This window comes from Pseudorasbora parva, chromosome 8 (genome assembly GCF_024679245.1).
Source record: "Pseudorasbora parva isolate DD20220531a chromosome 8, ASM2467924v1, whole genome shotgun sequence".
NCBI lineage: Eukaryota > Metazoa > Chordata > Actinopteri > Cypriniformes > Gobionidae > Pseudorasbora > Pseudorasbora parva.
The window spans coordinates 33,408,579-33,432,985 of record NC_090179.1 but is presented as its reverse complement, the minus strand read 5'-3'; the positions used below and the strand labels follow the sequence as shown (position 1 = coordinate 33,432,985).

The 24,407-nt window shown below is 36.8% G+C and overlaps 1 protein-coding gene across 1 annotated transcript in view; it reads right to left on the bottom strand.

Moving 5' to 3' along the window:
* gbe1b (glucan (1,4-alpha-), branching enzyme 1b) overlaps positions 1–24,407 on the bottom strand; it is a 188,468-nt gene that overhangs the window by 119,647 nt on the left and 44,414 nt on the right. The window contains exons 6-7 of the mRNA XM_067450980.1: positions 16,581–16,671; positions 10,578–10,787 (exon numbers count right to left, since the gene is read on the bottom strand). Of these exons, the coding sequence (XP_067307081.1) occupies positions 10,578–10,787; positions 16,581–16,671 (301 nt within the window). The remainder of the gene's footprint in view (positions 1–10,577; positions 10,788–16,580; positions 16,672–24,407) is intronic.

The following is a 24,407-nucleotide window of genomic DNA, read 5'->3' as shown; positions in this document are numbered from 1 at the left end:
CTCTTAGTCTGGATTTAAAAAAAAAGAGCAATACGCTTTGGTGAACGTAACGCGCGATCGAAATGTGAGACCACAAAAGCAGCTAGCCTCGGGTCTGGCTCCGTTTGATGTGCAGAGGGATTCCGGTGATGACTGATGAAAAATGGATGCAAATGAGCCAATACAGCAGGAGACTGGAGGAAAGGATGGATAAGCGTGGAAAGAGCCTTCTGAAGTCACACATCTGAGACCTCTTGAGAGCCAGAGAGAGGGCAGACGGTGGCGATGGCCGAGAGGAAGTGCGCCTGCCCTTCAGCAGACGGGTGGAGAGGAGCGTCGTAGCGGCACAGAGGATTAATTTACTCGCCTTCACAAGGTGTCCTTGCTGCTCTTTGAAACAGCCTATTAGAGAAGCCACAGGAAGCCATGAAGTGCGGCCCAGCGGATGTCTCTGGGCTAGTTAGATCTCTACTACAAGACCTCAAACACTGACTATTCGCATTTCCCTGTAGATGCCATAGAAACAGATTATGCACCAGATGTTTCCATAAAATCACCTTGTGTTCATGACTTTTGCACGTCGAAACGATTCTACACGTTGAAGACGAGGCAAACAGGGAAACTGGATAGAATACATCATTCGTCATGAATTTTAATAGACGTTCTGATAGACCAAGAAATAAAACCAACAAAGTTCTACAGCAAGGGCTTGCTTTAAAAAAAAAAGTTGGATTCAGATTTTTGCCTTTAATCGATACAGAGAGAGAAGTGTGATCAGGAACGGTCATCGAGCCAGGACTTGAACTCTGGTTGCGCTACATCATGTCAGAACGCTGTCCGTAAGGCTATGGCTCTGACAGCAGATGCTTGCTTGCTGGTATATGTGGATCTGATGTAACTAACTAAGCTTGTGGTTGAATGTGAGGGACTATTTTCCCACCTGACACGCCACCCCACCTTTCAAGGGGACTTTTTGACTTGGGAAATTGAGGCTAAAGGTCAAATAATTCACCAAAAAATAAAAATTGTCATAAATGACTTACCCTAATGTTGTTCGACACCCATAAGACGGTCATCTTCAGAACACAAATGAAGATATTTTTTGTTGACTTCATTGACACCAATGTCATTTCCTCTCTCAAAACCCATAAAAGGCACTAAAGATGCATTACAAAGTCCATTCTACAATAATTTTATGAAGTGACGAGAATAGTTTTTGGGCGCAAAAAACTAAATAACGACTTATATAGAGATGGGCCGGTTTCAAAACAAAGATTCAAACTTTTATGAATCAGCATATTCATCGATTCATGATTTGGATCGCGTGTCAAAACGCCAAACTGCTGAAATCAAGTGACATTAGCGATCCGAATCATGAATTGAAACACTGATTCATCACAGTTTGAAACTTATTTTGAAGTCGTTATTTCGTTGTTGTTTTCCTTGCACAAAAACTATTCTCGCCGCTTTCTTAAAATTACTGTAGAGCCACTGTGGTGACATTTTTAACGACTTTTTAACGACGTCTTTAGTGCCTTTTATGGGTCTTGAGCGAGGAAATGACATTGGTGTCAATGATAGCCTGTCTGAGCCATCAGATTTCAACAAAAATATCTTCATTTGTGTTCCGAAGATGAACGAAGGTCTTACGGGTGTCAAAAGACATTAGGCTAAGTAATTATTGACAGAATTTTCATTTTTGGGTGAACTAACCCTTTAACACCTGCCAACCTACCAAATGTAGGTAGATTTCAGCAGTTGCAGTTCACTCCTACTAGCCACTTTGGCTTCTTGAATTTTATATATAATTTATACATCTTTCATTCGTAATATTTTAAAAAGTTAAAATTAACTAAGTACAATACAGTGTATTATATTTTCGATACATATTGATACGGAAATATCTGAAACACTTCCAATACTCATTTTCCGCAGAATAGACAGACAACACCAGTTGAGTTTTCTCTCTCTCTCCAAAGTGTGTGTACATAAAGCTGCCTCGCAGTACTAAATTTAGTTATTTTTGCTGCTTATGACTTAGAGTCAGATACACACAAAATAATGTCTTGGTGAGTATTCACATAAACACAGTAAGTTACATTTTAAGTAAACAGTTGAGAAAGAAAACACATGTGTAACAGAATAATGGATCCGTGTGTCAGGTCTTAAAGTGACGTCAGCCTAATATACCTGCTGCCAAATTATGAGATATAAAAAAATATCTATATGGCAGTTTTTCCCCATTGGTATTAATGTCAAAATTGTGGCAAATGAAAATGCTGAGTGCCTAGTAACTTTGGACAACCACTAGCCACAGGCTGGTGAGCAAAAAAGTTCATGTCAAGCCCTGGCATAATAAATGTGGATCCCACTAAAACGTAAATAAACAAAAAAACACTCCAGGTAACCACCGATGTTGACGGCGACATCTGTTGCGGCATTTGCCAATGCCTTCTGATCATCTGTATAAAAATATCTTGATTGAACAATGCCGTGCCATCGCAGTTGCAAGGAACAGCCCTTCTGCGATTCATAAGCAAGAATTAATATAGAGCCCAACACTGAGAAGCATCCAAACAAGCGGCAACAAGAAAAACAGACAAATGAACCGGCAATGACACCGGGGCGTTCCTTCGGGCTTTTACAAATGACTCTTCAGATGGCTGCTGGTTGTGGCATATGTCTGCTGCCCGTTTAATGAGTCCCTCTGAAAACAGCACAAGCTCAATAAGTAATGAAACTGCAGCTTGGCTCTTATTACCGAATCTCTGCGCCGTCTGACACTAACACTGGATAATGTATTGGCGGCAGCAGCTTTTGGCATGCGCTTATTAAATGTGGGTTCAAAAAGGCATTGATAGACTCCACGGAGGCGGCCGGTCTGTCTCTTAATGTGTGATGAGATGAGCTTACAGCCGTGGAAGGAGAAGAAGAGAAACTTAATTATCACGCGCCGCAAGAGCACCAATCAAAAGGTTCGGGTTTACCGTGAGGGCCATTAGGGTCAGAGCCAGCTAGCGGCTAAAGTGGCATACGCTTTTGTAGAGCTTATCGCTGCGATGACAGTAATGATTTGGAGAACAGAGCATTGGGCGGCATCCGTGGTGCCGCATACATTGTGTGTTTGAATGGAAGCCAGAACTGTTCAGAGCAAAGGATTGTAAACACGTCTGATACTGTGACACACAAGGGCACTCTGAGCTACTACAAATTTAAGACCCATTTACGTCAATTGCCGTTCTTCAGTTCATTTACACACGTTGTTTTGCGGTTAGAGATTCTCATTTTGATATGCTAAGTCTTTCATTACTGAATATCTCACGGGGAATGTCTGAGACGTGTTAAGCTAACATTAGAACACAGTGTTAGATGTAGACTGTCATACAATGGCTTTGTTCGTTTTGTTTCAAATGTATGCGTACTTGATCAGAGATCTGCACGTTTCGGAGCTGCAAAATAAAAGGATAATTTCTAGGGAAATAGCATTTAATGCTTAATAGCCACTCATAAAATGTCAGTATTGATGCCAAAAAAACAGACACATCTGTTACTGGTTGATCATCAGAACAGATTACACTACAAAGACAAAACAAATGGGCATTAAATTAATATTTAAATATATAAAATATACATTTATTCATGTTTATACTTTATGTTTGGTCTGCTTATAATGTTTGTTTGTTTATTTATTTATTTAAGAGCCAAAAAGTCTTTAACTAATACATTTTTATGCACGTTAGATGCTCCTGATTAATCAAATTTTAATTTGTTGATTTACATTTGTTGCTTTTTTAATGTTATTTTACTCAGAACATTGGCAAAATTATCTACATAATAAAATCGAGGCAGCGCAATGAGAAATTCAGATTTAGTTATAATATTTGTCAAAAGTCAAAAATAAAGGAGGCTAAAATTATTAAGCAAACCCTTTTATCGCAGCTGAACCCCTTTTTTCTTTCCAATGTTTTTTATTTTATTTTTATTTTTTACAACCCATCCTACAATAACTGGCACTGCATATCCTCCATCACAGGTTCACAAAATAAAAACACAAAACTGAAACAATTTCAGAGACTTACAGCTGTTTCACATGAGTAAACATGTTTTAAACGACAAGCTATAAACGATAAGTTTTTTATCAGCTCCTTAAATGGAGGCTTTGTCTTCCAATTATACACTTTGTCAACTGTAAACCGTATCCACACGCATTATACACATATGCTTGATGTCAAAATTGTGACGTGGTACATCAGATCTGTTTAAAAAGCCTAGTTAAGTCAAGTGTCAACGCTGCTTTGACAGCCAGCCAACTTTTTTTTTTTGTGTGTGTGGAAACACTCCTACAGTTTGCTCTAATTTGTAAAGTTTGTTTTCGAGAACTAAACCACTGATGTTCTTTTCCATCAGAAAGAAAATAGCTGCTCTAAATGAAACCTGTCAGAAGCAAACCCAAACTGAACTACTCAGCCAGGTGTCAAGTGCAACTCTCGATATCTATTTCACCTTCCTAAGATCTTTTGCTCCAGCGAACACGTGAAAATTTCATGCTTAAGTGATCTGAAAGTCGATTCTGTACACTCTCAGAATTTTTTTTGTAAAAATTGTACCTTTAGGGGTACAACAGCTTTTCACTGGGGCGGTATCCTTAAAAGGACATTTTTGTAACTTGTTCACCCTTAAAAGGTGCATGCTAGTACCTTTAGGCATTACTATGAACCTTTTGGGGGTAAAAAAGGTACAAGAAAATGTCCTTTTAAGGGTACCGCCCCATGTCAAGCTGTAGTAACTCTAAAGGTAGTTTAAAAAAAAAAAATCTAAGAGTGTACAGAATCTCCGAGAGTATATACGTGTAAAAATACATACATGAGTCCAAAAAAAAAAGAGAAAAGAATCTGATATTTTTGTAGCAAAAAGAACTGATTGGACAAATCATTTTCAAAGCTATTTTACAATATACTGTCAGAAAAAAAGGTACATTGCTGTCACAGGGGCGGTACCCTAAGGTACAAAACTGAAAAGGTACTACTATGTACCTTTACGGTACTAATATGTACTATTTAGGGGTGAGTAAGGTAAAAAGACACTTTTATACCTTAGGGTACCGCCCCAGTGACAGAACTGTACCTTTTTTTCTGAGTGTAGCTGATATACACACACCTGTGACTGTTAAATTGAAGTCAATACGTTAAACACATACCTACAGTTATGCTTATCAATGATATCATTTACATTAATTAAGACATTATTTAAAAAAATTATTTATTTATTTATTTATTTTATTTGGAACCCCATTAGCCTTCACGAGTGGTCGCTAATCTTCCTGGGGTCCATTTTACGATATCAAAACATATACACAATCACATTACACTTTTTACAATATGTTATCAAAAGAATAAATACACTTCAAATGGAGTCATTACACTTAGTTTTCATTACAGATCATACATATTTTTACCATCTTTTTAAAATAAGATCTGTTGCTTATTTGCCTTATACACATTGACAGTTGATTCCAAGCTACTGAGGATCTAAATAGTACAGTTCTCCTCATACAATTTGACTGTGCAAAAGGAACAACTAAATCACCAGAGCTGACCTGCCGAGTAATATGTTGGTGGCAATACCCACTGTAAACCAATTTATCCACAAAAAATCTGGGGTTGTTTTTATAGATGTCATTATGCATGTATAATGTAGTATATTTATTTTATAAAAAAGGAGATTTCAGACACTGCAATCTGATTTTATCACATTTAAAGGTAATAAAGCCATACAAATCTAAAAAGGGTTAATTGTACACCATCACTTAAAGTTATGCTTACCAGCTCGAAATATATTAGCAGAAATGTTTTACAGTAACAAGTAACACATGGTAAATTTGACCATGTCAAATCTGTCTACTCTATACACTCCATAAAGTACAAATAAAAGCAAAACACTCTAAAAGATAAATGTTAAAGACCCCCTGTGGCAAAAATCGATTTTTTAATGTTGTTTATATGTCTATGTGGTGTTAGTAAGACAAACCATGTGCAAATTCACGAGTATTTTCTCCTTAAAACTGCAGTGTACCAAAACTGGGGTGTAAAAAATATTTCCTACCATTACAAACATGTAACCAATCCCGTCAACAAGCAGGACGAGGGTTTTCACAACTGACTTTCTATGATGTTCAAAGTGTTTATATGGATGCTCAGTTTTAGAATGCAGCTGTCTGACTCGGAGTAACATTAGCAACACATGATTAGCTGTTTGATATGCAGTCAAGCCAAAGGCTAATCATATCAATTGCCGTTATGGGTCTGACGTTGTAGAGAGTGATACATAAAATGCATTATGTGTATAATAACTGTATAATAATTCACACTCTCTCTTCTTCTTCTTCTGGTTCAACATACGGTAAATGGCTGAATTAAACCGATATTTTACACTTGCCATTGTGTTGCGTTTCGGCATTGTGGGCGGCTGTGATTGAGTGGAGGCGGGGACTAATTTGCATATTCAAGGTCCAAAACCGGGGTCTAAAATATATTTCCCATATTCAAGGTTCCTAGCAGGCCCATAAATGGGGGGTTGGGGGTCATTAGAGAAAGTGTTTTGAGCAGCAAGTGGATTCTGAGTTCTACACGCGTCCTATCCTCTCGTTATAATAAGCAATTAAGTAAATAAGAGATTCATTGTGCATCAGCTTCACTGATTAGAATGAAATTTGTAAGATCTGTCTAAGATTATGAAATGAACGCTCTTTGCAAGCTTTCTGCCATGCCAAATCACGTCTACACTGTAAAAAATATATGTTCAATAAGTTATGACAACATATGCTTTACATTGTTTTAACTCATCAAAATAAGTTAAGAAAAAAAAAATTATACAAGATGTAACTCATTTTTTAAAGTCAGTTTAACATAATCGAAGTTGAAATGACTTAATCAGTGTATAGTATGCTTGCTTTTCCATTAAAATTAACAATTGTTTGTGAACATAGATGCTTTAATAACAAATAGGCTGTGTATAGTTTATGCTGGGATGTGTAGGTTGTGCGGTAACATGTAACTTCAATTTGAATGTAACTTAAAAAAAGAATATTTTTAAAGGGGATGTGCATATCCTATATGTGTTGGTCATAGATTATATAATAGATGGATGACGGCCTCTCCACTGTAAAAAAAAATATTTAAAAAATAAGTTACCTGGTTGCTTTAAAATTTTGAGTTCATTGAAATTAAAAATTTGAGTTAATACAATGAACATTTTTGAGAATCGACAACCTTTATTAAAATATTATTAAAAGATTCTGTAAGCATATTGCGTAATTGTGTGTTTTATTTCTGATGATGCAGTGAAACATGCCAAATTGTGCTATTTTCATGATTTATCACATTTGTATGTGGTTTAGATACAATAATATTTTGAGTTTCTATTCATTAAACCAATTTCCATCCTTGTATCAACATTAATTTTTAATTTCAATAAACTAAAAATGTTAATGCAACCAGGTTACTTACTTTTTTAAGTTAAACCAACAATATTTTTTTACAGTGTACTGTCCAAATATGGTGCTGACATCTTGCGCTGTTTTGGATCTGTCTGCATAGTAGTGACCTCAGGACCCGAGTCTGTGCTGTAGAGAGCAGGAAGTAGAGCCGTGATATCAAAACCTCGCCCACACTCCCACAATAATCACAGCACTCATTATGTCGGTGTGAAATAAACAGTTATGAAATGTAGAAATTAAAGCTAAAACTCTAATCTCCTCCCGAAGAAAAAGTCTGTTGAAAAAGTCGCCTCAGTGACTACTTTGTTCAGAGAAGCAGCCAATCACAGTCAATCATAACGTCACATCCTCGTTTTTATAGCATCATATAAATAACTAAAACTAAACTCAAATGGGCACAAATGCATTTGCTATCTAAACAACATGGAGCAGGACCTGAAAATGATCACTGAATCAGGATGAAACTAGCAAAAAAACACTTTCGCCGCATTGCGCCAGGTGTATGATAGGGCTCTTGGTGTTGCTTCAATCTCCATCCGTGATCAGAAAATTCTTATTTTGTTATGGTGTGGTTTTAATAGAGAATTTGGTCTAGTTCTGTTATATTAGGCTAAATATGGGATGTTATTGTTTGGGCGAATGTCAGATCATAAAAAGCGTGCCTCCCCATTCTATATGTTCTTGCTAAAGCAATGGATCCGCATCTAAATGAAGCATGGGTGTAGAGTTATATTCAAGCTATTATTAAGCATTAACAGGGAAAAAAGTTTAAATATGTAATTTTGATTACCAAAGATGAGTTAAGGGATACAATTGACTGCAGGGGGATTTTAAAACATCAGATATGGCCGCACATGGGTTTAATTGTATATTAATGCAAAAGATTTCTTTGAAGACTTCTTTAGAAGGCTTCAGATATAGGTTTTCGGTCTACATCACAAGGCAGAATAATTATTTATTATGATTATTAATAAATAAATTTACTGACCATCCCATAGCTATGCTATTGGTTACATATTCATTATTTCATGAACACGAATACAGTGAGAAAAATATCCAATCAGTTTTAAATGGACAACATTTTTTGTGAGCACATTATTTGAGACAGAACAGCGTGACAATTATTGCATTTTGAAAGTGATTAGATGAATTTTAGATAGCATATTTAACATGCAAGACTTCAGAGACAAAGGCAGTGAACAATGAGGAAGGACATATTGATGGAGAATTCACACTGCGCTTTGGCAGAGAGGTTTCATATACAACATTGAAGTAATTGCTGTCAGCCCAAGACGGTGCAATGGGAATACTGCCAGAGGCAAATAGAGTACAGTAGGTGTTCCAATTTAAAGACTTGCACAGTATGGTTTCGGGGGGGGGGGGGGGGGGGGGGGGGGGAGAAAGAAAATTAACATATTAGCTGGCATATGGTTGTGATGAAAACCTAATGGCAATAGAAACAGTGTGCAATTTTAACTCTAATGATGAAAAATCTGACCGGTCAAGTATAAGTTCCAGTTACTTGCCTTAAATAGAATCTATAGAAACTTCAACAATTTTTTCTTGGTATTTAAAGGGACAGTTCACCCATAAATGAATAGTCATAATGTCGTTCCAAACCCTTTAGAGCAAAGTAAAGATTTCCTTTTATGTTCGATGGAAGAAAGTCAAGCGAGTTTGGAATGATATTAGGGGGAGAAAATAATGACAGAACCATTCTTTTAACTTGGTCTACTGTGGGTTCCATAAGCCTCTAAGCTCTTTAGCATTGTCTCTTTGTTTTCAAAGATGAATGAGTCTAAATAGGTAAATACTGCAATGATTATTCATAAACAGAAAGCATCTTTAAAAGCTTTAAGAATTGTACATGAATATTCCGTTGCGTGAGATAAGGACATGTTAATTCTTGATTATGGGCAAACAAAAGTGCTGATGAGGTGAACTAATTATGGTAGCATAATTCCATGCCACATTATTAATTACAGAGATATGACCTGCGAGCACATCTCAAGAACACGCACACACATACCTACATAGTTTCAGAACAGTAAACTTGAGTGGTTGGTATTAATTTAACCAAAATTAGACTAAAGAAAATGTATTAAAGGAATAGTTTGCCCAAAAATGAAAACGATCACATGCCGCAAGCCTTCCAAGGTGCATAGGACTTTCTTGGGAGTTATATTAAATACTATCCTGGTTCTTCCCAGCTTTATAATGAGTGAAGTATTTTTGAAGCTACAAAAAGTGTATCCATCCATCATAAAAGTAATCCATATGCTACCAGTGGGTTAGTAAATGCCTTCTCAAGCGAAGTGGTGGGTTTTGTAAGAAAACTATCTATATTTAAAACTTTATAAACTATAATCACTGGCTTGCAGCAACAGTAGTACTAATTATGACAACATACAAATTGTATTAGCTTGTCACAATAACTGTCTTTACATTACTTGCCAAGTATTAAGGTTAATTCACAGGATGTCGTAATTACATTAATTACAAGATTCTGATGTTCATGTGCTCGTAGAATTTTTTGAGAGCTCCGACTTGGACCACCTTACCACTGCAAATGAATTTAGGCATTGATAGAAACCAATAATTCAAACAAACAGCTCAGAGTAAATCGTCACATGTTGTTAGCTTGTAAAATGAAAAAATAAAGTTGCTGCACTACGTTTTTTAAGTCAGAACAAGTACTTTCAACTTAAATTACATTACAAGACTTTAAATAATGTGTTGAATCATGTATAAAAAGTTATAAACTTGATAACTGCGGCCTGGCGTGAATGCAGCATTAGTTAAATGCTAAATTTCAACTGTACAGTTGTTTCCAAAGGGCATCTTCAGCAACAGAAAACAATCTGTCAAACCAAGGTATCTCAGAAAGCAACATAATTATTGGAACAACCTTCCTGTGGAAAGCGTGCCTATTCTGCTTCTGTAAGAACTGCACTAGGTTTTGGAACAGAGCCTAGATTTTAGAACAGAGCTTGTGTTATGTTACACAACGCCATGTAACAAAAGGTGTTGTACGATGAGCAAGCAGAGTAACTCTTGTGAAGCGTGGGGTGTTTGAAATGTGAAAAACAAACTTTAGTCTCACCTAGAGTAGTTGAAGAGTCTACTGTCCCAGAGGCTGTGTACTCCACGGGGCCCACTGTGGAAGAAACAGGCGTCAGTGCCGTCAAAGTGGTTCAGGCCGTCCTCTGTGTTCTTGGATGCGTGGCTGTGCACCACATCGAGCAGGACGATGATACCCAGAGAGTGAGCCACGTCAATCAGCTCCTTGAGTTCCTCTGGGGTGCCGTAACGGCTGGAGAGAAAAACAGATGAAGGCAGATATCACTGCAGTCTGGGCAGAGGTTGTCTGTCAAGCTGCATCATCTTATTCTTGGGATGAGCTTGAATCTGAATCAGTTTGACTGTTAAGAACAATTCTTTGGAAAAGTAGAGAGATATCTTTCAGTGTATCGCAAAACAAGGAATTAGGCTTGCAGAATGCAGAACATCTGCTTTCTTCAAAATGTTAGTGTGAAACATTGTTTTGTTTTGTACATGTAGCCTCATTCAAATCTCAATTTCTATATTACTTCTTTTAAGGCTCTGAAAACTTTAAAAGGCATAAATAATATTGTTTTATTTAAAATTATTTTATATATTTATTTTTATATAAGTTTACCAACTTTAATATAATATAATATAATATAATATAATATAATATAATATAATATAATATAATATAATATAATATAATATAATATAGATTTTGTTTACCATATATTTTGAAATTAATGCTGAAAGGCATGGTTTACTCAAATTTGAAAAATAGCCCACGATTTACTCACCCTCAAGTCATCCTAGGTGCAAATGACAACCTTCTTTTAGACGTTACATTTCTAAAATCCTGGCTAATCCAATCATAAAACTGCAGTTAGTTGTAGCTCTGTTTTTGAAGTCCATAAAAAAATGCAGTTGTTTATCAAATAATGTGATAAACTTTTTTTTGTGATAAACTTTTTCCATAAACTGAATACGGAAGGCAATTGGCCGAAACGTTAAAATTTGAAATATGGATATTTTTCTTACACAAACTCATCGTTTTGCATCAGAAGGCCTTTATCTTTCTTGAAGCCAATACGGAAATAATTTAAACTGTTTCTCGACTGGCCACTGGGGACAGGCTCCTGAAATGAGCAGAATCTCATTGAGCCCCATGTTAAAATTCCCAACTTTACAGCAGAAAAAAAAACACGTTTACAGCCTGGTACAAATTGTGGTTTTGGTCTATACTGCTAATTTTGCAGTTCATGACAACTGTGAGGGGGGTGAATTTTTTTTATAACTCATTCGTATACATTATGTAAAGCCTTAAAGTTCTGCATAATTAAGGGCGTGGTTACTTTAAGTGGCAGGTGGATAGCCATTTATCCACTATCTGTCATTACACCACCTTAGCTCCGCCCACATCCCACCTCTTTGCCCATTTTCTGTTATCCGGGTGTGACTCACGGTGACGCGTTGCCAGCTCGTCTCTACTTTACGCTTCAGAATGGCTTATCGGAATCCTATGGGTGACGTCACGGACATCCATATTTTTTTACAGTCGTAATGGTGAAAACCCTGAAGTCTTCTTCCACTGTAACCCATGGTGGTTATGTGTTTCAGTCACAAAAAAATGGCGCCATACAGTCAACGATACAGTCAGCGACACGTAAAGCATATAAGTAGTAACGGTCAAGATAACTCGTAGTACCCGGATGAGCGGTGTGTTATTCAGTTTGGCGGTTGTTATCTGGGAATAACATACCACTGTAATGCGCGATTGACCAATCAGAATCAAGTATTTCACATAGCTGTGTAATAAAATATAATATAAAAATGGATCACAGCTTCAATTAAAACTAAATGAAAGCTGAAAAAAAAAGCTGAAACTGGAAAAAAGTTCAACTAAACTAAATACATTTTGACGACTCAAAACTAATATAATATAAAATATCTAAGAAATTATTACAGATACAATTATTTTTTCAAATATATTTGTAAGCAGTGTTGGGTAAGTAATTCTATCGCCCCTTTTGGGATTGGAAGCTCCTGGATACCATCTCAGTTCTGCCATATTACATATATGTTGTGCATGTTGTGTGTGTTTTTATCTCAGAAAACGTCCCCCTACACAACAGCTGTGTTTAGCACTGACGGCAGTGCGAATACATCAACCGTGCAGCCCAATTGCCGTGTAAAAACAAACAAATATGGCAGTAAATAAAAATCAATCTCAGATCGTTTACACCGTCATGGACGCTGAGCAGAGGTCAAAGCCTCCATTCGGGGTGACATATTGCTCCTTGCGGAACAAAGGGCGAGAGTGGCGCATTTCCATCAGCGCATCCTCACGTATCTCCTTCGTGTAATTGCTCTATGAAGCTTCATCTGTCCTCCAGCTATCATTATATCGCTTTCCCCCGGCAAACGTGACACAACAATACCCCTCCCCTCGGCCTCCACCCCTTCCCAGCATCCAGACCTTGCACTTTTTAAACGGCTCAGGGAGATCAATCATGGGTGAAATTACTCTGTATACATTATACTCGCGCTATAGGCTGTCTCCAGCGCTAGCTGGTAAGGGCAACTGATGGAATAAAGAACATAAATAAAGAATTCCTGCCTGTCTTCCTTTATCTGAGGTCTCTACCTCTCCACAGGATTAACTGCAAATGTGTTTACAGGGAGATTATCGGCCCCGTCAGAGGCGCCTCTCTGTGATTTGGGGCCACAGTTGTGGGATAGAATCTCCAGGGTGTGTGCGCACCTATAGTTTTTAGTTTACAGTTACCTCATTGCAAACATTCTGAAAATAAAAATGAGTAATTGGTACCATTATGACCCTCAAAGCCCTTTTCATTAAGTGTGCCCTAGACCTAGAGTTGACTTTCAGCATAATTTTAGGGTGTTTTTGATCAATCACTTAAAGGTACAGTAAGTGATTTCTGAGAAAAACTGTTGAAAGTGGATCAGACCGAGCGCCACAACACATTTGTAGCCAGTCAGAAGTAGGGGGCATATCCACTCATGATGGGGGAGAAGAGAGAGTGAGCGAGAGGGACATTTGCAGAAAGACTGTAGAAAGAGAGACAGCTGAGAGACAAAAAAGGCCAGGAATATAACTGGAAAAAGAAGGGTTATGATCAGGCCAGAGCTGGCACATGTTAATATAAAAAAAGCATTCCAGCATGAGACATGAGCCTTAAAGGGGTACTTCAGCACCGGGAAGATGAATATGGGTCATTTATGTAGTAGAAATGTGAAATTAGTTGTGAATTTGGTGCCTTCTAGGATGAGAAAATACAGAAAATATATTTTTGTCTCGTGTGGATGAAAAACAACTTCCAGAATGCACTTGCTTCACTGCCCTACGAGGCCACTCCCAAAGCCACTGTTACTGGTTCACTGGATCACTTTCCCACTGCGGCACCGCCCCTAAACATAATTTTATTACTTTGCAAATGAAAACAATTTAGTTCAGTTAGAGAACAGACAATATAACTGGTTCAATATAATGTGAATGAGCTGAACGAGTGTCACAGCACAAACGCAGCAGGACTCAGATTACATTCATCATGAGAGCGAAGAGCTGGGATGAGCTGAGGTAAGCGCGGGCGGGTGCGGCAGTCATTCACGACGTGTGTTCAGTCTGATGCGTTTTAAGATCATGCTTATGGAAGCATAACTTTTGCAGGAACTCATTTGAAAAGTTGAAACACTCACTTTGCTTCGCACCGCTCTGCTTACATGAATGCCCGCAGCTGCTGTGAGTGCGATCCCACCCCCCATGGGCAAGTTAAAAACATGGGGGGTAGAACATGATCATTTGAATATACTACCGAATTTCTACTGATACAAAAGCTCATACCTGTCAACTTTTGTGTATCAAAATGCAGAGGAGAGATCGGGATTCATATTAAAGGTACTGAAGGTATTTAGTCAAGAGCAGAGCATATTTAGTGAGCAATTAATTTAGTTCTTTCCATTGTCATTATAAGTGGTTACTGTCACTTTAAAAGATCTTCCGCTGTCGCACATGATGGGGATGTGAGATGCTGAAGGCACAGTTACAAAATTTACAAAATGCGTGACTGTCCCCCACCTGCTCCTCTTCAGAAAAATTTAATTCGCTGTACCATTGATCACGGTATTTACATGAGGGTTTTTTGGCAGGAGTGCATTCCGTCTTGAGTCCATCATCCGTCTCCGTTTTGTTTTTGTTTTTTCCCCGCGTTATCACTCGTCATCTGACCTCACACACTAACCTCGCGATAACGGCAACCTACAGTACTGTAGGCTACTGCTGATGGCAGTTATCGCAAGGCTAGTTACAGAGCTCAGATTGGAGATGTTTTTGTTTTTTTCCTCCGGTATTATTGTTTTTTAATAACGCAGGTTAAAATACGGGATATTTACAGAAAAATACTAATACGGGAGGACGGCAGGAAAATATGGCAAAATACGGGACTTTCCCAGCCAAAACGGGATACTTGACAGGTATGACAAAGCTTAATGCTAATCCCTGAAGTAACCCTTTAAGTAGTGATGGGTGCTTCCGAAACATGCTTTGTGAAGCTTTGAAACCTTTGCAAATCATTTGTTTCAGTCACGCGTATCAAACTGGTAAAGTCACGTGATTTCATAAATGAGGCTTGGTTATGTCACATTTCAAATGGTTCACCGCTAGGGGCGATCTCTGTGAACCCATGACCTGTTGTATGATTTTTACCTGATCTCAGATCAATTTTAGACATTTGTAAACGCGTAATGACACATCTGCATAATAAAATGGAAGAGATGAAGTTAAAAGTCTCTGATTAACCAAGGTCTCTATAAAAACAAATCAAGTGTTATAATGTGTAAAAATTATAAAGTGTTATAATCTGTTACCTGGCTAAAATAGTGTTTCACTATTGTATGGATAGTCACTTACAATCCTTACAATTAAATAAAAAAACATATTATAAACACATTTCATATTTAATGGTATTAAATGATTTATCAATTGCATTTAATAGGTTACACCTTAAATAAAAAGATAGGCATGTCGCTGCATTTACACAGCTCTAGCCAGCAGGGGTCACTAGTGTGTGGCTTAGAAAGCTCAGCTTGCATTTATGAAATACTTAAAGGGTTAGTTCACCTAAAAATGTAAATGATCCCATAATTCACTCACCCTCAAGCCATCCTAGGTGTATAGGAGCTTCCTCTTTTAAGCCAAACATAATCTGAGTTATATTAAAAAATATCCTGGCTCTTCCAAACTTTATAATGGGAGTGAATGGTACCATAGATTTTAAAGCCCAAAAAAGTGCATCCATCCATCATAAAAGTAATCCATACAGCTCCAGGGGGTTAATAAAGGTCTTCTGAAGTGAAGTGATGCATTTTTGTAAGAGACAAATACATTATGTATATCTTTATAAACTATAATCACTCTTTTTCGCTAACATCCGTACGCAAGTCTAGTTCCGGCTGAAGAGTGACCTCTGACCTGACACATGATTAAAGATGCATGATTAAAGATGACACCTTTCAAAATTCAAACAAATGGCTGGGAAACAAACTCAAGCTCCTCTGACATTTCTTCTTAATTCTTGCTTTAGACTTTCATGAGTGGTGTTTTGTTTCGCTCTGACCTGTGCGCTTCCACGTTCATCAATACGTCATGCGTCGGGTCAGAGGTCGCTCTTCCACCGGAACTAGACTCACGTATAGCTAGAAGTTACCAGAAGCCAGTGACTCTAGTTGAGTGGATTGCAAAAACCCATTCTCTTTGAATGGCCCCTAAGGGGTGAATCACACCGAACATAAAACGTGAGAGACAGTGAGGTAGAACGCTACGCTGATGAAAGAGATGCTGAAAAATACACGAGGCGTGAGCGCAACGGTCAAACACTTCCTTTGTTTTGCTATGTAAGCATGCGCTAGATGGACAAGCAACTCAGTGATGCAAGGCAGCTCACTAGGTTTGGAACAGAGCTTATGACTGTTAGTCAGAAAACAAAGACAACAGGGTTTATAAAAATTAATTTAAACATTTCCAAGTTTCAGATATATTTACCTTGATGCTGCGAAGAAACTCGTGACCTGGTAACCGAAGCTAGCATAGTAAGCATGTTCCATGATCGCCATCATCTGAATACAGTTATAACCTGTGTGTATGGCAATAAAGAGAACAGTGATTATTAGCATTTCTTTAGCTCTATTCGGAAGGTAATTGTTTCTCATGGTGTCATAAGGTAATTTCAACATTTTGGGCTAGTCAATGATTTTACTCCTGTCTGAATCCAGAATGTCAGTGTTTACAATAAGAGATCGATTAAAAACGCACTTTTTAAATCTTTTTGACCACTACTGAGCACCGTACGAAATGGTCTAGCCTAAATTTGAATAACTAAAATGGAAGAATATGCATATCACCACTCAAAAGAAAAAGAGAAAAGAAACACAAACATTTGAAATGGTTCGTTATTATATACAACATGTATTATTAGCTTATTTCCCCATTTTTAAAATGACATCCATCATTTTACTATTATAACTATAGCACATCTAACTTCCTATTTTCAAACAGGATATTTGAAGCTGCTATCGGTAAAACAAATTTTTTGTTCAAGATTTACAAAGATTTTATATTGAGAATGTACAACATAAATGCATTTTCCATACCGTGTTTTCGTCTTACCCTGAATCATTATGGTACACTTATAATAAGTGTTTATATTGGGACTATTTCAGAACGGTCTGGTAGGAAACGCTGTGGAGGAGCACAGTCCCTGTGTGACTCGCCATAGACATAAACAGAGAGAAGTAGCTCCGGCTGCAATGTTCTTCAGCAAGATGCATGCAGTTCTGTTTATTAACCACTAAAGCGCAAAAAGTTACGTACTGCAGCTTTAAATAATCAAATAATAAATAGGTTATTATTTTCAAATTATTAAAGTAAATATTAATTTATTCGTATTAATCCAAGCTTAAGACGTTTATTTAAAGCAGACAATCGTGCAAATTATCACGTGAACAGGGCATTCCTGGGTTCGTAGATCTAAAAACTGGCTACTCCTGCAGGAATCAATCGCCTTCCGAATGCATGAGTTTTATCACTAAGATGCCATGCAATTTCTATTTTTACAGACATTCACATGATAAAAAAAAAATTACCATCCAAATAGGGCGTAGTCGTTATTTACTCATCCCTGTACTGTTCATCACTCATATGACTTTCTTTTTTTAGAGGAAAATGAGATATATTCTGAAGATTGTTCAAATCAATGAGCTGAACTGAGAGATTGAATCAGTCTGAACAAATCACTCTTCACTCAGAGGGTACTTTTGAATGATCCAGTTGGTCCAGTTCTCAACTTCAGAGAAATTTCAGTCTTTTCATCACACAAAGCTATCATATAGCTTCAGATGATATGTAATATAATGTATGAGTGAGAACACTTTTATAGTGCATTTTGATTCTTATTTTTGTTCTGGAAATATCATGCACACCTAGGGCTGCACGATTATGTGAAAACAATATGATAAAACATTGATAAACATTGTGATTGCAATTTAAAATACAAATTTTGTAAAGCTCCATGTTTGCTCGGCTCTTTTTGCTATGCTTGCGGAAAAAAATAATACAAAAATAAATAAATAAATGGAGTTAATGGAGATTTGTGGGATGCATATCCAGGGCACGAAGCTCCCGTTCCACCACATCCCAAAAATGCTCTATTGGGTTGAGATCTGGTGTCTGTGGGGGCCATTTTAGTACAGTGAACTCAATATCATGTTCAAAAAACCAATTTGAAATGATTCGAGCTTTGTGACATGGTGCATTATCCTGCTGGAAGTAGCTATCAGAGGATGGGTACATGGTGGTCATAAAGGGATGGGCATGGTCAGTAGTCCGTGGCATTTAAACAATACCCAGTTGGCACTAAGGGGCCTAAAGTGTGCTAAGAAAACATCCCCCACACCATTACACCACCACCACCAGACTGCACAGTGGTAACAAGTTATGATGGATCCATGTTCTCATTCTGTTTACGCCAAATTCTGACTCTACTATCTGAATGTCTCACCAAAAATTGAGACTCAACAGACCAGGCAACATTTTTCCAGTCTTCAACCGTCCAAATTTGGTGAGCTCATGCAAACTTTTGCCTCTTTTTCCTATTTGTAGTGGAGATGAGTTGTACCCGGTGGGGTGCTGCTGTTGTAACCCATCCGCCTCAAGGTTGAGCGTGTTGTGGCTTCACAAATGCTTTGCTGCATACCTTGGTTGTAACGAGCGGTTATTTCAGTCAAAGTTGCTCTTCTATCAGTTTGAATCAGTCGGCCCATTCTCCTCTGACCTCAAGCATCAACAAGGCATTTTTGCCCACAGGACTGCCGCATACTGGATGTTTTACCCTTTTCACACCATTCTTTGTACCCCTAGAAATGGTTGTGCATGAAAATCCCAGTAACTGAGCAGATTGTGAAATACTCAGATCGGCCCGTCTGGCACCAACAAACCATGCCAAGCTCAAAATTGCGTAAATCACCTTTCTTTCCCATTCTGACATTCAGTTTGGAGTTCAGGGGATTCTCTTGACCAAGATCACACCCCTTAAATGCATTGAACTGGCATGTAATTGGTTGATTAGATAATTGCATTAATGAGTTGAAATTGAACAGGTGTTCCTAATAATCCTTTAGGTGAGTATATATATAAGGGGTGGCACAGTTCACAAAACCCACGGTTCGGTTCGTATCACGGTTTTAGGGTCACGGTTTTTGGTTCGTTACGGTTTGTATTTTTCTTTTATTTGTTAACACTCCAGAAATTTACTTCAGCATATGAGATATATAGATATTTATATTATATATTATATATAGTTTAATTAGTTTAATTATCTACAATTTAGGATACAGTATTTAAAAAAAAGTTATATCATGTTTCCTAACTGACGGTCTCCTGCTTACGCTGTCCAACACATTGGCATAAAAAATTGTATGTAATCATGTCAATTTTCATCAGAACAATGCACTTTAATTTAGAGTGAGCAGCTTTTTGCCCAAGCTTCAAAGGCCTGTTTAAACTATTAACACTAGAAGCTTATCTTAACTTTGATGTTACATTTATCATGTGAAATACACTTATACAAAATGTTACATGCATGTGTGTTTGGGACAGAGGGGAACAGGGTCGCATTTGCAGCAGATATATGCTGCCCATCATAAATCAAAGCAGGAGAATGACAGGTGTCAGAAGAGAACACTGGAAAACGAGACAGAATGGAAGATATTTGTCTGTATTTGCAATACAGCAAAATTCTCCAAACATACGCACCTCTGCCCTGCAGACGCACTGCTTGCGCTTGCAAAAGCCGGCGTTATACGATGCTGGTGCATCCTCCAATTATATTTATATTATATATATATATATATATATATATATATATATATATATATATATATATATATATATATATATATATATATATATATATATATATATATATATATATATATATATATATATATATATATATACATTTATATATATATATATATATATATATATATATACATTTATATATATATATATATATATATATATATATATATTTATATATATATATATATATATATTTATATATATATATATATATATATATATATATATATATATATATATATATATATATATATATATATATATATATATATATATATATATATATATATATATATATATATATATATATATAATAACTTATTTAATTAAGTCCAAGCCTTTTAAAAATCACATTTGTGCAGCTCTAAAACAACACTTATATTCTTTAAAATATCTAATATCTAATATATATATATATATATATATATATATATATATATATATATATATATATATATATATATATATATATATATATATATATATATATATATATATTTTTTTTTTGTTTTATTTATTTATTTTATTTTTTAATTAATATTTAATGGCATGATGCTTAAGGGTGAGTAAATTACATTTTCATTGTTGGATAAACTATTCTTTATTGGTTTGCTGGATAGTAAACTTTTACTTGTGACTTTTAGCTTTTACTTGAGTCTTCATGCAAAATAAACATGTGTGAGCGGAAAAAGTAAAAATTCTGCTGTTACTGAAATTGTGTAGTCCCCATGGCAGTGTGCTCAAAAAGCCCACGCAGAGTATGATGTCATTGCATAATTTCTAAACATCTGCATTCGGTAACGAGAGGATACGACAGTCAAATAAAAATAATAACTTGTCAATGTCACCCAAAACCTTGACATGACAACACTACTCAGGTCAGTCAACAACCAAACCCAAAAAAAATACCTTCTATCAACCTACCCTGTAGCTCTGACCAGTAAGCGTCCACTACAGAAATCAGGTCTTTTATTGCGAACAGAAAGGGACACCAGGGCACACCGTCTGAATGACTCATCGGGTCACACGCAAGTCTTATCGGCCACAAAACCAGCATTTCATTCCCCCATGCAAGCTGCAGCTGTACTGACATGGCTTTGAAACTGTACGGGAAGGACTCAAGAGGGAAATCCAGGCTTGTCTCACATTGTTTTTTTCTGAGCAGATTGGTTTATTTATTTATCTATCTAGCTAGCTTATCTTCCTCGCCCTGCTTCAGAGAAAGTTTGGATTTTTGATGAGGTGTGACAGCGCCAGGGGCTCGTCTCACCGATGATGCGTGAGTGTGCGCGCACCAACACGGGCACACACAGAGCACTTTTCCAAGCTTTTTAGATGCCTGAACCAGCTGTCTAGGGAAATGCAAACCGGTTTCCATAGAACAATGAGAACTCCAGGGAGCGACAGACACAGTACGGCAAACATACCGGTTTAATGCATGGACATATGCATGAATTATTCTATCATAATATTTGTTATTCAGAATGGTCTCGTAGGACTTTAAGTGGGAAGACGGTCAATTTCAATGCAAACATGCATGCACACATACTTCTGTTTTGCCTACTAGCACAAATAAAACAACAACTGTTTATAAATATATATATATAAAATGTTTTTTTTTTTTTTTTTTTAAGGGAAAACTCACAGGCACCATGCTGGAGTTGGCTTGAAAGTTTTCAGTGATTTCCATTCTCTAAGATGCCAAAGGAACCCACCACCCAGATATTTCAATAAAAAGTATTGTGCCTACATAGAGATGGGGCCTTCAGGGGCCTCTGTGGCCCTCCATACAAGATCTGTCTACATTGTCCAAAATAGTTCATCCTATTTCTAATTCTAAAATTGATATTGTAAAGTTGAAATTGGTTACCTGTTAGTGGGTTGGTAATATTAGGCAGCAAGTGAACATTGTGTCCTTAAACTTGATGTGGTATAAGCAGGAAAAATTAGCAAGTGTAAGGAATTGAGGTTAAGTGAGTCAGAACATCTTCAAATCTGCAGCTCTTGTGGGCGGTTGCTGGTCTGCAGCAGTCAGTATCTATCAAAAGTGGTCCAAGAAAGGAACAGTGGTGAACCGACGACAGGGTCACGGGTGGCCAAGGCTCATTGATGCACATGGGGAGCGAAGGCTGGTCCATGTGGTCCGATCAAACAGACAAGTTACTGTAGCTAAAATTACTCAAGAAGTTCATGCTGGTTCTGATAGAAAGGTGTTAGAATACACAGTGCATGGCAGTTTGTTGCGTATAGGGCTGCATAGCAACAGACCAGTCGTGGTGCCCATGCTGACCCCTGTTTAATGTCAAAAGCGCAAACAGTGTGCTCGTGAGCATCAGAACTGGTATTCCCTGGTGGATGCGTCCTCTTTCAGCAAGACAATGCGCCCTGCCCCTGCCACAAAGCAAAAATGGTTCAGGATTGGTTTGAGGAGCTCAACAATGAGTTTGAGTCTCCAAATGACTCCTCCTCCAAATTCCCCAGATCTCAATCCAATCGAGCATCTGTGGGATGTGCTGAACAAACAAGTCCGATCCATGGAGGCCCCACCTCGCAACTTACAGGACTTAAAGGATCTGCTGCGAACATATTGGTGCCAAATACCACAGCACACCTTCAGTGGTCTACTGGAGTCCATGCTTCAATGGGTCAGGGCTGTTTTGGGACCAACACAACATTAGGATGTTCAGTCGTAATATGATGCTTGATCGGTGTATATGTATATTATATACACACATATATATATATATATATATATATATATATATATATATATATATATATATATATATATATATATATATATATATATATATATATATATATATATATATATATATATATATATATATATATATATATATATATACATACATACATACATACATACATACATACATACATACATACATACATACATACATACATACATACATACATACATACATACATACATACATACATACATATATATATATATATATATATATAGTGTTGTGATGCTGTTCATTTCACCATAAAGTCACATTGAAATCCAAATTGACCATTCTTTTTTATGGAATGTCGTACTATTCATTATAAATTATTCATGAATGCACACACATCATAATTCTCATAATCTTTAATCAAAAAAACTTCTCCCTCTTAGTGACATTTCTTCTCTTCAATGAGGATGTTTACTGATGCGAGGGTGGGACAACCTGTCACTCGACCAAAAGCAAACCACAACCATCCAATCAATTTCTAATGGACAAAACCAAGTCCTGCCCTACATTTTTTACAAGTAACTACAAGTGTGACCAGGACATTGTCCACAGAACTTTTCATTTTTTGGACAACTCTTTGTAACTGTTGTAACTGACCCCAATCACTACACCACAGGCTTATACACCTCATCTTCGGTGTCTGGTGGATACTTGAAAATACCCCCTGCATCTCCAAAACACACTCAAACACACCTCTCTCCAACCATCATCCACGAAAGCACTAATGAGCACTCCACATGACGACTAAAGCTTGTAAACAGGGTGTTGACCTACAGAAAGGGGCTTGGTTGAGAGAACAGCCTCCCCAGAACACTGGCACCAGGGCCAGTGGCTCATCATCAATGCAGCAGGTCTGTCAGGTTAAGCACCACTGCAGCTCGGATACTTTGTGATGAAGGAGGAACGTTGGCAGGTAGAATATAACCCCTCTCTGGACTAAAAATAATGTTTATATACTTATAAAAAAGTACTCTAATGGCAACATGGTGCAGTGAAGTACTGGATGGTAATTCCATGGTACTTCGAGATATATATACTGTTGCAGAAAATGATCACAATATTCATTTAGCATGATACTTTAATAGTACTATGGAATATTTTAAAAGAATACCATGGTATTTGTATATTTCCAAAAAGAAAAAAACGTAATACTGTACCATGGTACTTCAGTACTTCCTTGTAATGCATCAAATGTATAATTTGCTTTCCAGAACTGCTACTGATCCGTTGGTATTTTTGTTAGCATAAAAAAATGAAAGTGTCACTTTTAAGAACATAACACTGTGGTAATTATCTTTACCATCTGAATTGTCATCTTTTCAAAGAAGAGGATTAAATTGAAAGTTGAAAAAAAGGACAATTGTTTAACATTTTAAAAGGCCACAGAGAAAACTATAAATGTTGAATGAATAAAAACGGATGAGTGACATGTACAAATAAAATCATTTGTTTTATGTATTTATTTATTTATTTATTATATTTGTAATTAATAATAATATTAATAATAATAATTACTGTCAAATATGCCAATTAAAGTAAGGCAACAAAATGAAATGTAACAAGGAAAAAACAAAAACAAAACAAACAGGACCCAAAACAAAACAAAAATACAATACACAATAGGATGTGTTAAAACGCATCAATGTACTTATAAATTAATTTGTTTGAATGAAATGACTGATAAACTAAA